At 45.6% G+C, this 15751-nt stretch overlaps 2 protein-coding genes across 4 annotated transcripts in view; both read left to right on the top strand.

Annotated features, from left to right (window-relative positions):
• The first annotated feature begins 308 nt into the window (after positions 1-308).
• On the top strand, positions 309-2635 carry LOC124329561. The gene is made up of 3 exons (XM_046788647.1): positions 309-793; positions 974-1128; positions 1897-2635. Exons 1-3 carry the CDS (start codon positions 402-404, stop codon positions 2247-2249), a joined length of 900 nt encoding a protein of 299 aa, XP_046644603.1. The 5' UTR covers positions 309-401; the 3' UTR covers positions 2250-2635.
• A 2942-nt stretch (positions 2636-5577) lies between these two features.
• LOC124328849 (high affinity cAMP-specific and IBMX-insensitive 3',5'-cyclic phosphodiesterase 8A-like) overlaps positions 5578-15751 on the top strand; it is a 35851-nt gene continuing 25677 nt past the window's right edge. For 2 of the 3 annotated variants that reach the window (XM_046787662.1, XM_046787660.1), the window contains exons 1-2: positions 5578-6280; positions 12891-14395. In XM_046787662.1, coding sequence (XP_046643618.1) covers positions 14134-14395 — 262 coding nt within the window. In that variant the 5' untranslated portion in view covers positions 5578-6280; positions 12891-14133. The remainder of the gene's footprint in view (positions 6281-12890; positions 14396-15751) is intronic. The other variant, XM_046787661.1, reaches the window with a different exon arrangement.

Below are 15751 nucleotides of genomic sequence, written 5' to 3'. Positions count from 1 at the left end.
AGGGGAAAAAAAAAAGAAACGTCTCTGGAGAGGGGACTTGAGACTTCCAATCAAATTAAAAAAGAGGATTTCTTAAAAATCCTCGCCCGTGGTCCGATCGAATCTCGAATAAACGCGTCGTTAAAAAACACGAAAAAACCCAACCGACCGGCGCCTAACTGACTTGTATGTCTACACATGCGGAAGGTCATTGAAGAGAGTAAATATGCCCCAGTCAGTGTGCGGACATTGAGGTCGAAATACGTGGTATACGTATTTTCGGGGCCATAATTGACGATTCTTTTATATTCCAGACCCACGCATTCACATCTATTCTTGGTATAGCATTTGTTCGATTGGGATTTTTGCCTTGACCGACATATAGTATCGGTGGCATTCCATCCAACAACATCATCTCATCCATGAGCAACCAACAAACAAAGCTGGGGGGGGGGGGGGGGAATAAAGAGAAAGGAACGGGGAATGATGGATTAGAACCGGCGGTGCTGTACCCAGTGCCATCAGCGTCGTCATTCGTTTCTTTGCGATCGTCGAAACAAGTATGGATGGGTAGAATGAGACAATCGAGATCCTCCGTTTTCATCGTCTTGTTCATCTGCTGCTACTGTTGGCGCTGGCCTTTAGAAGTCGACGGGTCCCATGTCGGCGAGAATCTGGCCGATTTCGCCTGGAATCTAATAGGAGCCATCAGCCGTATTCGTCGGGGTAACGATGACGCACTCGATCGGGACGACCAATCCGCTCCTTCCGCTCTTCTGGACGACCCTCGCTTCCTCTACACGACTTTGTACAGGTTTATATTATTACACATTCCAAATTCCCATGAATAGGAGAATTAAAACGCGATCCCCGTGTTCTCCAGTTGACATATGGTCCAAGTCCAATCCTCTTTAGATTCAATTCCACCCAACATTTTCGGATTTCTCTGTCTATTTTTTTTTTCTTTTATTATTCACCGCTACTGTGTCTATAGGGATGACGACGGAGATGAGAAGTCGAGAAACGAAGAAGGTGAACGCTCGGCGACGTCGGATCCCGTGACGTCCCGCTCCCATGGCAACGCGTTTCCTTTGCTCCGGGTGTGGGATATCCTTGAAATTGAGCACAGGCTCCGCCATCTCCGAAAAGGTATCATCATTTTATCCTATCCAGCTCCGCACCCATACACACAGACAGACACGCAAGCAGCAGCAGCAGCATATGTTAAAAAGCGGTAAACGGAGATATAGTATGTGTACGTGTGTACATCTCGCAAGAGGCCTCCGTGCCGTGTCCACGGTCACGAAGGGAACAGAGAAGCTGTAGCTGCTATATAACAGCCGAGAGAACAGATGTAGGAGAGAGAAAGCAAAAAAAGAGCTATTGATGTGTCGCGCTCCATCGTCGCTGCGATGGTTTTACACCATTGACAAATGGCGGCGCGTCCGGGTCCCCCCCCCCCCCCATCTGCGCCAAAGTTTTCGTGTGCGTGACAGTTGAGTGCAATCAGTTTGATTCGCACTCGATATGAAACTCAATAGGCTCAGATGTGTACACACGACAAAGCAGAAGAAGGGATAGAAATTGTCGTCGCTGAGCGCCTGCGCCGCTGTTGTTGCGGAGGAAACTTGCCCGTCTATTTCTCATACATAAACGGCGGCGGCGACGACGGCGGGCATCTCTCTGTACTTTTCTTTTTTCTTTTTTTTTTTTTACTTTCTTCTATTTCCTTTTCCCCATGCCTTTGTGGCCGTGTCCCCGTTTTGCATGGGGCGTAGGGAAAGTCGCTCGAGTCGTTCGTCGTCGTCGTCTTTCCCCCCTGAACACACAAAAGATGACGGAAATCTCATTTCACGACGGGCGGCACGTCATATCGTCTTTTCATGTCACGTTGCCTCTGCTGTGTATTTCTTTCAGCCGGCCGACGGTCCGTCATTGATGGCCACGGTGCAATCGATGAATCCTCCGCCTCGGTAGCAGCGGCGGCGGCGGCGGCGGCTCCATCTGCCACGGAGAAGATGGGTGGAGCAATGCAAGGAGGAGAAAGAGGAGGATGCAATATGGCCGACAATCGGGACGACTCCTCCGCCGGGAGATCGCCGAGTTCCGCGTGCCCTTCCTCCATCCAGCGGTCGCCTCGGCAAGTAGCTGAAGAAGATTTGGAACCCTACGTCCCTTATCTGGGCTACATTTTCTACAGTTTTCCCGTTTTCTCCTTCACGCTACCTTTCGGCGGACAGTTGAAGCTCTTTGGCTACGATTTCATTTGAACAAGAAAATTGAAAATAAAAAATCCGCTGGGAAGTGGGAACCCGGCAGCCCAGGAAAGGAAAAGAAAAACAAGGTAAAGAATACGGTCGTCAAACATTTTTCAACAGACTTTTAAAGGTGGCAGAGTCCAACACAAATGTGACGTCACTGGTCTACGTGGTCTATTGGGTGGCGCAAAACTGTTGGATCCCCTTCATTTCTCTCCTCTCTCTCGTATCATCGCTTCATCATCTCTAGAATATTACTGGCCAAAATATTTTTCAATTTCTTCGTTTTTTATTTTTTTTTATTTGTTTTTCCTTGTTTATTTTCTTGTTCCCCTTCGTCGTCTTTCTTGTATACCTTTTTGCTGCCTCTCTCCAGTTCAATAAAAATGCGACAATTACCCTGGCGTGTAAACCTTTCCTCGAGTCGAGCTGTCTTTTTACCACCTGCCATAAAACAATTTGTTGCAGCATATCGCCTTCCACGAGGGCTATATTTCCATCCCGCTCTTTTAGTGAAAAAACAGTTTCTTTGCTGGACGCGGACAGTAAATAATGACGTAAATACATAAACGTGAATACACTTTTCAAAAGGGAACAAAAAGAAAAGGAAATCCAACAACGACGCGCAGACATAAGGTGCTTGAAGACGTTCGCATCGTTCACGGTTTTTCATCGCTCGCCTTGACTGTTGGACGCACGTCAAAACGCGTACACTAACCTGTATATACTTGTCCTACTGCATACACACTCATCGATATAACAAACCGGCATAAGGAAAAAAATAAAAATTCGTAAGAGCTGGAAACGTTTGGCAATTTGTTGCCCATCTGTCGACTTGTGGACGAGGAAGACACAAGGATGTAGAAAGTTGAACTCGTTGACTTATGAAAATCCGGCAAATGCCAATGTTTATTTCGATGTGAAAAGATAAAACAGCTGGGGGGACGCATCACGGATGGCCTACCGCATTTCAGCTACAAAAACATATAATCTTCTTCCCCTGCGTCATATACGTACTGATTGAGTTGTTGTTTGTACAAACGGCCACTTTTATTCACTTTTATATGGCAGCCGATCGTAATGTTGCTAAGGTCCGCCAACATAAATTGCAGCCAACGTTCGTCATGGTTTATAAAGTTAGTCTAGCGATCGTATCACGTCAGCAGAGACCGAATACGTCATGGCCATTTCATCAGCTTCTGCGTAAATTCCTTAACTTGATAGAGCAACGAGGGAAATCACACCGCATCGCTAAGCTCCAGGTGAGAGAAAAAAGATTGCCCGTTAAAACGGCTCAGCTGATGTAGTATGAAGCTATTATGAAATGTTACTCAACATTATCACAAATCTAAAAAAAGGGGAAAAAAAATTACCAGTCCAAATGATAGCTGGATGTAGGAAAAAAACTTAATTGTAATGTATTGCCATTAGCCTTGTTTCATTCCGGTGAAATTACTCCAACGTACCGAGTGACTTTGCCTTCTGGCAATGGAAGCGTTTTTTTTTTTCCTATTATACCCCTCTGGCTTCTGAATTCGTTCGTTACAGACGTCACATCCACCAGAATTACAAGATGTATCTACGATTATATACCTTTCAGGCAACCTCCAAATTAACAACTCTGTTGGACGTGGACGTTGGCCAATTTCCAATCAGCATCTCTATAGTCTTCCCACTCAGGCAATTTATTAGAGGACTACTATGGATGAGCTGTTATTGCCGCTGTGTGTCTTTTTCGGAAAAGAACTGGTTATAAGGAACAAGAAAAGGAGCCTACGTCATAGCGCCTTTCCCATGCACTTTCTTGTTTTTGTAGTTATTTCTATTAATTTCGTGTAATTCTTTTTTCTTCATCCTGCGGATATTCCCTCCAGTCGGGAAAGAGATTTTCTCGGTTTTTCCTTCCTTTCCTCATCAGATGATTGGCGCCCGTTAGGCCGAGAACGGCGGCGAATCCATCAGATTGTGTGGGTGATCAGACAACTCGGCAATCCGCTCTCTTCAATCAACGCTGGAATAATGTAGCTACGTATTTATTTGTATGCGGTAGCTTATTACAATATAATAACTGCGCCGTACTCGGCTGTGTGTGTGTTTTACTGCGCTGTACACAATTGTACCCGGGGTCCCTTCTGGCGTCCACCTTCTCGGCTGTTTTGTGTTTTCGCAATTTCTCCATCCCGCCCACGCCGGTTGCCTTTTATTGAGAAGAGAACGTTGAGCAAACGCAACATATTAAATTGGTGTTTACTAAACTGACGTACAGAAGGAAAAATAACCACGCCGTATCGCTTTCATCATAATTTAATCATTAATAAGCATGTTGTTTGTCTACTATAATAATAAGTTTGTTCTTTCAGCTTACATTTGTGATTTGATGAGCCACTGGCTAGATAAATCCAACTGTCAGCACGTTTGAATGTCAACGGCTCCGACAACAAAAAGGAGGAAAAAGTGACACAAACAGATAAAAAGCACTGCGTTGTTTTTAGGTCTAATATGAGAGAACCAGCTGATTTAGAGTTGTACAAATTCATTTTGAAAAAAAGGAAATGGCTTTTGACGATTATTGGCGCGACGACGACCGAGCTATACCTATGCCGCGGGGAATAACATAACGCCGTCCGTGATTATCCGTTTTTTCCGTTTCCGTTTTTTTGTTTTTTTTCCCATTAAAAGTCTGTTCAAATACAAGGTGACAATTTATATCTATGGGCATCACGCGCAAACAAAAGACAACACTCCATCCGAATGGCTTATTATTGTGGTTTGTTGATGTTTAAACACGGCCGGTACATCCCCCGATTTCATTCACGCCAACAATAAAAATGACGTTACCGGTTTTTCCCCAATCGAATAATCCATCCCAGACGGAGAGGCTCACACAATTGCAAGGGATAAGAAAGAATACGTAATCAACTCGTTTATACTTGGATTATCTTCATCGCCGGCGAAAAATGATATAAGGAAATTAATGCGCGCGACTCGCCTGCGTTCTTTATTGTCGACCGCCGGGAGGCGCTGGCGTTCCTTTCCTCTCAAGTATATGGGCTGCTGCCTCCCCACCGTGTTCACTGCCCTTACACACACACATCACTCCTCCCTCCACCACCTCCCGCACGACACCGCTGGCAACGTAGTAGTAGTTGAGGGACGCACACGAGTTTTTGGGGGTCTGCCGTCGTTGTCCCGCGTCCGCCGCCACCACCCCACCGCAAGGCACGGCACCGTCCAACCTCCCTCCCCCACCTCCTCCCTCCTCTCGATTTTTTTTTTTCTTTTCGGTGGGGGGGATTTCTTCGGGCGGCGCCCACCTATTCACGCCAGTCGCTCTCAAGTTTCGGTCACGTTAACACACGTGCACACCTTTCGGGTGTTGTGTCTTGGTTTGGCGTGATCTTCGCTCCCACGTTGGGCTCGCAGGGCTCGTGTATGTTGCCGGTGGCCCCGCGTGCTGTTGATGTGCTGTGCGTGTCTTTCGCGGGAAAGGGTTCAGCCCTTGGAAAACTTTCGTTCATTTCGCGTTTGATTGTTTTTTGCTTTTCATTTTTCATTTTCCATTTTTACTCTTTGATTTTGCCGGTTTCTTGGGGATCTCGTTCAAACATTGAAATTACATCGGGGGGGACGACCTGACACTTTGGCTGACAGTTTCAAACGTTTCGCCGTGATTGTCTCGCTCTACTGGAAAAGGATCGAAACTTTGTCGGTTTTCTCTCTTGACACAATATTGACAGCAGGTGAGAGAAAACAAAAGGGGAGGAAGAAGTGAAATTAGTAGCTGGGGCTGATTAGTGCGTAGCGCAGATATTACTAGACAGCGTGTGTATTAGGTGTCTGTGTGTTTCAAATCAGTGGATTTTGTGGCTTGATAGAGCGTGAATCACGTTCGCTCCTGCTGTTCTTGTGTCGAGCACGTGCTTCTCATCGGTAAAATCGCCGCCCGCATTTCTAAAAGGCAGAGAGCGAAACCTCCTTCTCGTTCATTTCGCCTGCTGAGCATGTGCTGCAATCCGCCGGACTGCCCTGCATCACGACTCGAGGTAAGGAATCAGAAATAATCAGAAATAACAAAATAAAACAACCGAATTCACTATTTCTGCGTAGCCTAAGTGTCCACCTGTGACTACTGGGCCCCCTCTCAGCTGATTAGTAGCTCAGACAGAGGATCACCATTTGTTGTAATGGCCAGATGGTATAAAACACACACACACACATATCTGAAGCTCAGATAGAGAATCCTTTTTATGTCTTAAGGTGCTGCTTTCGGGGTATCTCTCTTCTTTTTTTTTCTATTTTATTTTGTGTGTGCGTCTGTCGAAAAAAATAAATAAATTCTTCTTCTTTTTCGCTGCGTGTGTGCATTTCCCATTTCTCTCCACTTGGCAGCCGTTCACTGTAGGCCAACATCGTATATAGGGCCAAGGCTATGGGTCAATAGCCGTCGTCCCCTTCTCTATCTCTATCTCTCTCCCACTATCCTATCTCTCTCTGGCCAGCAGAGCCTCTCTCTCTCTCTCTCTCTCTCTCAGTCCCGAACGAACTTGCACACAGTCGCAGCCGTCGGGGGGCGAGCACGGTGACCAATAAAGACACGATGGTAGACGAGAGAGAGACAAAACAGCTGAGAAGGGTCTAAGGAATATACAGTGTAACGCTGTATAGTAGAGAGCTACAGCAGCCAAAGTGAGAGAACTGCTCTGTGCGTGAAATCCCGCGTGAAATAATCAATAATCGGCGGCTGCACGATAAGGGAAAGAAAAATATCTTTTTTGGTGTGGGGTTGGGTTGGGTTGGTGGGTTGGGGTTTTATTTCTTTCACTAGAGTCTATATTACTACAGCACAGCTTGGGCCTATAGAAGTATAGATACAATTTTCCAAGTATTGGGATTCGAGATTAAACTTTTTTTCAGACACCCTGGAAGTGAATTATTGCTTTGCTTTTCTTCTTGCGAAAGCGGCCATGTCGAAGGAGGAGGAATGTAATTTAAAGGCGAATGTGATTCAATATAAGAATGGAACTAATTGATGAGACCTTATATGGATCTATGACGCTCGGCGGAGAAGTGGATAGAAATATTTATGTTTCCCTCAATTTGTGTAATGTGACGTAATGATGGCCGTCAGCGGATGCTGCTTGCTGCTGCTGGGCAAGCGGGAACTTGGCCAAGAAACGTGACGGCGCTGGACGTCGTCATGTGTATATACCAGCACCAACGGCATTCACCCAGGACAACTATACAGAGCACAGCACGCGTATAATATGGGAAGACATCGGACCGTCGAGATGCACGAGCTATTAAGCCGCGGCTATTTATTTGATTATCTCTTTTCTATAGTGGGAAAAAAGGCGGAGGAAATCAGGGAAAAAGAAAGAAAAAAATTAAGGATCATTTCGCCTAGATCTGTAATGTCTCTCTATGGTTGGCTGCGTGCAGTACTACCTTGTAGTAGTACAACATTCATCCCGTTTCTCTAAGGAGAAACGAGAACGACAAACGATCTCTTGGCTGCTCGACTCGATACATCGAATAGCGACGAGACTGGCAAGGAATAACACAATCGTCGATCGAACGAAATAGAACTCGGCTCTTCTCTCTTTATATACGTGCACACATATATAGAAGAAATGTATATTATATAAGACGATAGGCAGCGGATATAATATAAGAATTGTCGAATATATCGTCCTTGTCTCTCTTCTTCCTTTCTTTTTCCGCGATTCCTTTTTCTTCTTCCTCTTTGTGCGTCTTCTTTCATTCCGTCCGCTTCTTCCTTTTGCCCTCCGTTCATCTGGTTTTCCCGCAGAGGTCGCAATAGGCAACTAGCAACCGACGCTGCACAATACAAGGACAACGATATCATCGTCGTCGTCGTGGATCCGATCGGATGTAACATTGTACTGCGCCTCTCTTTTCTATCCCACCTCCCTCCCACCTCCCGTCAGGATTTTTTTTTTGTATCCCTGACCTGTGGTGTGTCCAGCATCGCTAATGAATCGTTCCTTTCTTTTTTTTCTGTCTTTCACGCGTGAGCGGGAGAATTGGTGTTACGGCACAGCGCAAGTCAAAATGTGTCTTTATCGCAGACAATACGTCTGTTGTGCACCGCCCCATAAGAGACGAGAGAAACGAATGAATTGGTGAACAATTTCCCCCTTTTGTTTTTGCGTGTCGTTTTTTATCCTTTTGATTTCAAATCGATTTGGATTTTCTTCTTTTTTCGGACAACAGCAGGATCTCAAAAGGACAAGAGAGAAAAAAAAACGGAGAGAACGACACGACGGCGACGACACGCATTTTGTATGATACACATGTGAAGAGTTTTTTTTTTTCTTTTCTGTTTTTCTTTTGGTGAGTTTTTTGGGATCCCTCCTTGTGTTTTTTGGAGGCGAGTGACGGGCTGAATAGCCAAGCGACTGATGGTCAGCATTGACTTGTGTTTTGATTTTCTTTTTTCACCGAAAGGAAAGAAAATGAAAAGAGAGAAAGAGCAAGAGAAAAACAAAATCTCTATAGCTAGATTTCTAGACAAGGGATCAGCGCGTACGAGCAAAAATCCAGCATTGGTGTCTGGGGCAGTAGCAGGAACGGCAGCAGAGAGAAATCGACGGACGAAGGACAAGTGAAGAGAAGGAAAAGAAGAAGAAAAAAAAAAGGAGAATTGGTGTGTTGGTTCTATATAGGAGGAGCTGCCGTTGGTTTTCTCGGCTTGGCTTGGGTGTGTTCTGTTTTATGTGTGTGTGTGTCTGTGTGTTCTGCTGAAAGCTTTTCACGTTGATTGAACTCTCTCTCTCTCTCTCTCTCTCTCTCTCTCTCCATCAGCGGGATTGTAGTACTGGCTGGTACTGGCGTATTTATATGGCAGCAGCATACAGTTCTTATTATTCCTAGACACTTTTCCTATTTAGTTTCCTTGGGATGAAATGAATTGGTGCCGGTGGTATACGTGACCACCTGGACGACAGCGTCTTCATTTTCGTAATTATAGAGTGGGTTACGCAATGTTTTACAAGGCTGTTGGACCATCAGAGCGCGGTGCACAAGTAAAATGGCTAGTGACAATAAGGAGGCAGGCAACATTCAAAAGATCTCCATTATTTGATCCAACGGTGAAAAGAATGGGAGAAGAGAAAGAAACAAGACTTAACAAGTTGACTGGGTTCTAACAAAGTGAAACCCGGGCAAAACGGGCAAAAAATATGATTAAGGGAAAGGCGGCAGAATTCCCTTCCATCTGCTCGATTCTCGCAACTCACAAATTGGCGTGTTTGCTGCACATTTCTGGCTCTGCTCTCCTGGCTTTTCATTAATGATTGTGTTATTCTTCTCTCTCCCTCTCTCTCTATCCCGCCCTTCAATCCCATTCCGTCTGTCTCCGGTCGGCGCTCCGAGTTTTCCCTATAGGGCCTATGGAGAGATATATATATGTCTACGCAAACCCCCCCAAACATGCCAACAGTCAGCAACCAACAGGAGCAGCCGAGCAGTATTATACACTCTTTTGATATCAATCGATAAAACGCTGAAAGCGAGCAGCGCGTGAGCGTGAGCCGTCCGACAAGTAAAAGAAAAGAAGAAAAAAAAAATACTCGACCCCTCCCAAAAACGGTCTCTCTCTCTCTCTCTTTTTTTTTGTTTTGTTTTAACTTTATTTCCTTCGAGTTACAAAAGCCTCCTTTTGACTTGTTATTTATTTATTTTCGCCCACATCAGACCTGCAGACCTGCGTCTCTGTAGAATCTAACACGATTATACTATACAAGAGTGATATCGCATCGTATTCTTTTACCCCAGAGCTTTTTTTCTCCCACCCCTCCATTATAACCGCGTTGTATTTAGACACGCAACTCGGTGGACTTGGCATAATTCTCTGTATCGCTGCTTTTTGATCTTCGCGTTAATGTTGGAATTTAGTTTTTTGTTTTTGTTTTCTGGCTGAAAAATGGTTTTTTTTTCCAGCGTAACATTTTATGACTTTCTCTACGTGTCTGCGACGTCTGTCTGCTGTGTAAAGTGTATACATGTGTGTGTGTGTGTAGATAAATGTCTACGTGTTTTTCTTGGTCTTGAAGACTCGCGGGACTTGATGGGGGAGAGAGGCGACGTTTTTATTCAAAAGAGAGCATTCCATCCAACCGGAGCCAACATCCATCACATGGCATCCCATGGCAGCAGCAGCACCAATTATGTCTCATAATTCTATAGCTCGTCCTCATCCGAGAGAGAAAAAAGGGCGCCGAGTCTCTGTGTGGAGACTCTGAAAGAGATAGGAGATCTAGGCGACCATAGTCAACTTGAATAAATAAGGGTTTTGTAATTCGAGCTTCTTTTCCGGGAGCGAGATCGAATAAGGTGTGTGTGCTCTGCGACAGGCGAGCTAGCGTATGTGTGTAAACAAAACAGTCGAAATAATACGAAGAATCCGGGAGCGAATCAATCAAAACAGAGACGGGGTGATACGATCGAGAGTCTCCCCAAAAAACCCAAAAGAAGAAGAAGGAAGACGAGAGAATCAAAGCAAAAGGTCTTCATGTCATGTATATAAAATATATATATATTCCTTAGCACATAACAAGTTCGAAAGAAATTCAAATATTTGTCCAAAAGAAAAATTCACGCACAATAAGGAAGAAGAAAGACACATTTTTTTTTTTTTCAAACAAAAGAAAAATATCAAACTATGGTGTAACTTTCCAAATTTTTATTCTATCCAAAAAAAAAAAACAGAAGTAAGAAGAAGAAAAAAAGAGAATAGAAGATCGTTACCAGGAGGGGTGTGTGAGAAAAACTTTGATTTCTAGGAACTTTTTACTTACAAACAACTGCCATTTTTTTCTTCCTTCCAAAACGATAGCGAAAAGTGCCCCGGACGACATAACGCTCCAAACTTATTGAATTTGAATGTTTACGCAATCGCATCACATCGAATTTTTTTTTCTTCCTTTTTTTTTTATTGTGTCTTGTACACAACTACACACATATAGCACCCAGATATGTATATGTGGAAGGGTATTGGTCGTTTGATCCCGGATGGGATGCGACTCAAATCGAATCCGGCACAGCTGTTGCCCCCACCACCACTGCCAATTCTTGGGCAAAAGAAAGAAAATGCTTAACAAAATAAAACGCATTCAAAAAAGAGACTCCACCAACAAAACGAGGAAAAGTAGAAAGTTTTTTTTTTACTCGTATTTATAATTTATATATTTCTTTCTTTAAAGATGATTTAATCGTCGGTAATTTCTTGCAACATCTACCGATATTGAACTATGGCGAGAGCGACGAGGTCTAGCTGCGCATTGAAAATTGGGCAATTGCCAATGAGGAGATGATAAAAGAAGGGGAAAAAAACGGGAGATAGCAGAGCATCTCGGGTTCGAAAATGACAATATACTCGGCTACTACTATCTGCCTATCTGGTCGGCTATCTGCCGTCATTTGACTGGGAGGCCATGTTTACAGCAGAGCCACTTTGCATTCGTCGTGCAGAGAGAAACATATCGTGACAGACTGGCCCCCGTGATGTTGAAGGGGTTGCTCAATTTTTTTTTCCCAATCGCATTTTGTTCCTTTAATGTGCCGCCGGGTAGCTCGAAAACGTCAATCAGCCATCCATCAACCGAGTATAGTATGGATAGTGAGATGGAGTGGGGGGAGGGGGGATATGCAGATGACGTCCGACGTCCTGTGGCTGTCACTTTTATGTCGACGAAAACGCACGGACGTTTGTCTTTCCCTCGTGCCCCGTTACTTAAGGGCCATTTTGTCGTTTGATTGGACGGCTGATGAGGGAGGAGAACCGACAAAAGATCATCAACCGAGCGAGCGCGGTCCACAGGCGGTCCCGCCCGCCCCCATTGTGTAACCAGCGCCCGACGGTGTACACGTAATAAAAACAAAGACAAAATGGAGATAAAAAAAAAATAAGAAAAAGAAAAGAAAAGCAACGAAATCGTTTCAAAACGCTGGCTATTGTCTTGTTTGAACGGCTGGGCACAGCAACGTTGGGTCATATAGAAGAAACAAAAGGCAACGTCGGTAGAGAGAGAGATAAAGAGCCCCGAAGAAAACAGAATGGGGAATCAAACGACGGAACCCCTCCCCAAACAGATGGAAAGAAAAAGGAAAAAAGGAAAACGCAAAAGAAAGAATAAGAGAAAGTCTCGTGAATGAACTTGGATAGACTGGCGCGGCCCGGTTATGGCCAGCTAAAGGGGCCCAATCTGTGGCGTCGTCGTCTATATAAAATCTGACGTCAGCAAAAACTCTGTCCAAATATGATGCGATTCCCCATCTCCTAGTGCCGACCAGGTGATATGATATAATCATGCCAAACTGACGTATAATAAGGAGGAAAATCGTTGTTTGCACGGTGCAAAAGTTACACAACAACCTTGAAACCAAATCGCCATAAGAACCGGCCCACAACAACAGTTTTAAACCATTTTTTTCCTTTGTTGGGTTTGGCTTTGTGTTTTCCTTCATTTGATTTATTTGGTTTCCCCCCACATTGTGCTGTGGTCGCTGTTGCTAAGATGGATGTAGTTTGCCCCGGCTGCCTGTACTAATAAGTCCATGACTATCATTCATTCCACCTCATTAATTCGTTGACTGACTCGATTTTTGTCTGTGTTATTGATTGCGTTGCAGAAACAGGTGTCTTGTGCTTGGCAGCAGCTGGATTATTCGAGCCCAAAAGAAAGGAACCAGCAAAGATGACTCTTCTTCTCCCTCCTGCTGATTATTCAATTCGTTCATCTGATTCATTTGCTTTGGACTCGACATAATGATTGATCTCGAGGACGACGCTGCCCGGCATCAATTGATTGAAATCTTCTTTTCCTTGGTGTCTCCACCTCTGCTGCACGCCCGTGAATCAACGTGAAAGCATCAGCCCCAGCGCGCAAACATTTATTGACTGATTGGGCGACACACAAAGGCCGGTCCACACACTCCATCGTCGTTATGTAAAGGTAAACTTCAACCAGCGACCCAGCAGCAATTTATTTCACTCTCACACAAGAAAACACACGACCAGCCGTTTTCTTATTTCTTCTGGAAAAAAAAAGAGAATTTCGTGATTTTATTTTTCCCTCCGCCCTTGCTGCCCAGTGCGTGAGTGACTGTGTGTGTCTTGGTTTCTCTATCGGGCTCGTCAATCTCCCTTTGCCTTTTTGTCCTCCCCAGACGCGGGACGGACTGGACTGTGTCAATATAAACGACAGCACGACACAATCGAATCGTGTCCACTCGAGTGGAAGACGACGGACACAGCCAGAAAAAGAAACTGAAAAAAAAAGGAACCCCGGGGAAGTGAAGAATTTTCCTCCACTCGTTTGGGTTCGAAAGCGCGTGAATTTACTACTCAATGGTGGACAGGCGGACATTTTTTTTTGTTCTCATCTTATTGCAAAGGGTCTGGCCAGCAGTCGAAGTGGATCTAACCGGCGTGTGCAGTGCCTAAGAATTTCCAACCGGGACTGCCAGCACCTTTCCTCGTTCTTTTCGGGTTTTGCCAATCGAGAAGAAACACGGACGCTTTTAAGGACAACGATATCACCAGCAAGCGGGAATCTTTCGTTTGGTTCGGTTGACGTGGTCGACTTGGCGCGATTCGTTTGAAAAATCAACAGAAGGAAAAAAGAAGAAGAAGAAGGAGAGAGAGAGAGAAGGGAATCGAGCGTGACGGGAGTGACAAGTCGAGGCATCCAGCCGTCAAGTGTTTTTTTTGTTTTGTGCGCGTACCTGCTGCTGTTGCTGTACTTTGGGGCGTGAATTGGTGTGTACGGCAGAGCAGTGTCAAGTGTGTCTCTGTGCGGTGGTGTTTTCTCGTGTGTCCAAAAAGTGAAAGAGAAATTAAGAAGAAGAAGAAAGCACAGCAAAAGGAATCAGAATGGGCTGCGCTACGAGTCAACTGCCGCTGGGCGGTGGCAGCCACCGTCAGAGGCGGCATTCATCCTCGGTCAATTCATCGCCGCCGAACAACGTGACCGCCATGTTGCCGGACAACCATCATCACAACGAGAACGAGAAGGGCAATCGCAGCGTCTCCCTGGCGACTAATAACGCGATTTCTCAGCAGCAGCAGCAACAACAACAACAGGCCCTGCATATCGTCCGCAATCCCAGCAACAGTGACAACAGGCCGTCGTCCGGTAAGCTCATCATCATCCTTTAGCTTGACCGTCCTATTTCCTATTGCTGGACTGCCTTTGTGTGTATACCAATGACGCATATTGCTGGCCCTCTAGAGTCTAAACGTCAATTATACTAGATATATATTTAATTCCGAGTTGATAGGGTATGCAGTTTGACGGGTCACCCCCTGTCGTATCACCAACTAAAATCGACATTGTTGTCGGTGCCCGGGCTCATCATTATCCGCCAGGTTCTCTGTAACTGCCCCCTCCTCGTTTGGGCTCTTTAAGTTTCCTGTCATCCTCGTCTTATCGTCGATTCAATCAGTCCACATCAGACGCTAATTAGGCAATCTGTAGGCGTGCGCGAAGCACATCCATATGAATGCCCGGCTATAAACAACGGGCAGCGCACTCAGCCCCAAGGATCTATCTAAGCCCGTCCTGTCGCCAGGTTCACAAGGAGAAAAGAGGGGGTGGGGGGTGGGGAGACTCAAACTTTTTTTCGGGATGGCCGGTGTGCAGTCGAAGTTAATGCGCGCTGTATTATTATTAGCAAGCGCCACACGCCTCCCTCGTGTCGGCCACCACCAGCCGAATCGTCGGTCCGTCCGTCCGTCCGTCCACAAATGAGGGAAGGTCCTTCGAAAAGGGAAGAAGAGGGGAGTGTCATCACCTTTCGGTCGTCAACTATGGGCTAACTAACTAACGCCATAACTTAACGGTGGCGCGCTCGACTCTTGTGTATATTTTTACCGAGGCGCCAGGCCGGCAGCTCGGCCAGCGCGCGGCCAAATTGACATTTATACTGCATATACATTTCAGTTGCAGCTCAGCAGAATGTTGCGCGCTGCGGACGGAGTCTTGCAGCTCCCATAACGACAGCCACAGCGGACGCTCTTGTTCCATTTACTGCTGCTGCCGGCTGCGGCTGCCGGCTGCCCGGTCCGAGCGCATTTCCAGTTATATCCGCACACCCCTCTTCTTCCTGGTTCTGTTATTTTCCAATGCGGCCTTAAGCGAGTCGAACCGAGTTCCGTCACGTATTGAGATGTTAAGTGCCACCTTTATTCCGTCCAATTCTTGAGGGCGACTGATTGATGGACGGCCGGCTACAGATAGTCGTTTGTAGCCGTATTCGTTACGATCGTAAATAACCGTCAATTTGACTTAACAAAGAGGCAAGAGCCCAATATTAGGCATCGGGGGGTTTTGATAGGCGAGTCACGAGATTGACGTCAGAGCAGTTCAACCTCTTGCCCGGCGGAGGCTTCCCAACAGTTTGAAATTTTTCCAGACTCTTGTCGTTGCCAATCAAAGAGAGAAATACGCGTTTCATCTTGTCCCAGAAGCGCAATAAAGCAACCGACCCCC

Source organism: Daphnia pulicaria, chromosome 3 (genome assembly GCF_021234035.1).
Source record: "Daphnia pulicaria isolate SC F1-1A chromosome 3, SC_F0-13Bv2, whole genome shotgun sequence".
In the NCBI taxonomy this organism is placed as follows: Eukaryota; Metazoa; Arthropoda; class Branchiopoda; order Diplostraca; family Daphniidae; genus Daphnia; species Daphnia pulicaria.
Note: the sequence above shows the minus strand (reverse complement) of the source record. Positions and strands in the feature narration are given on the sequence as shown.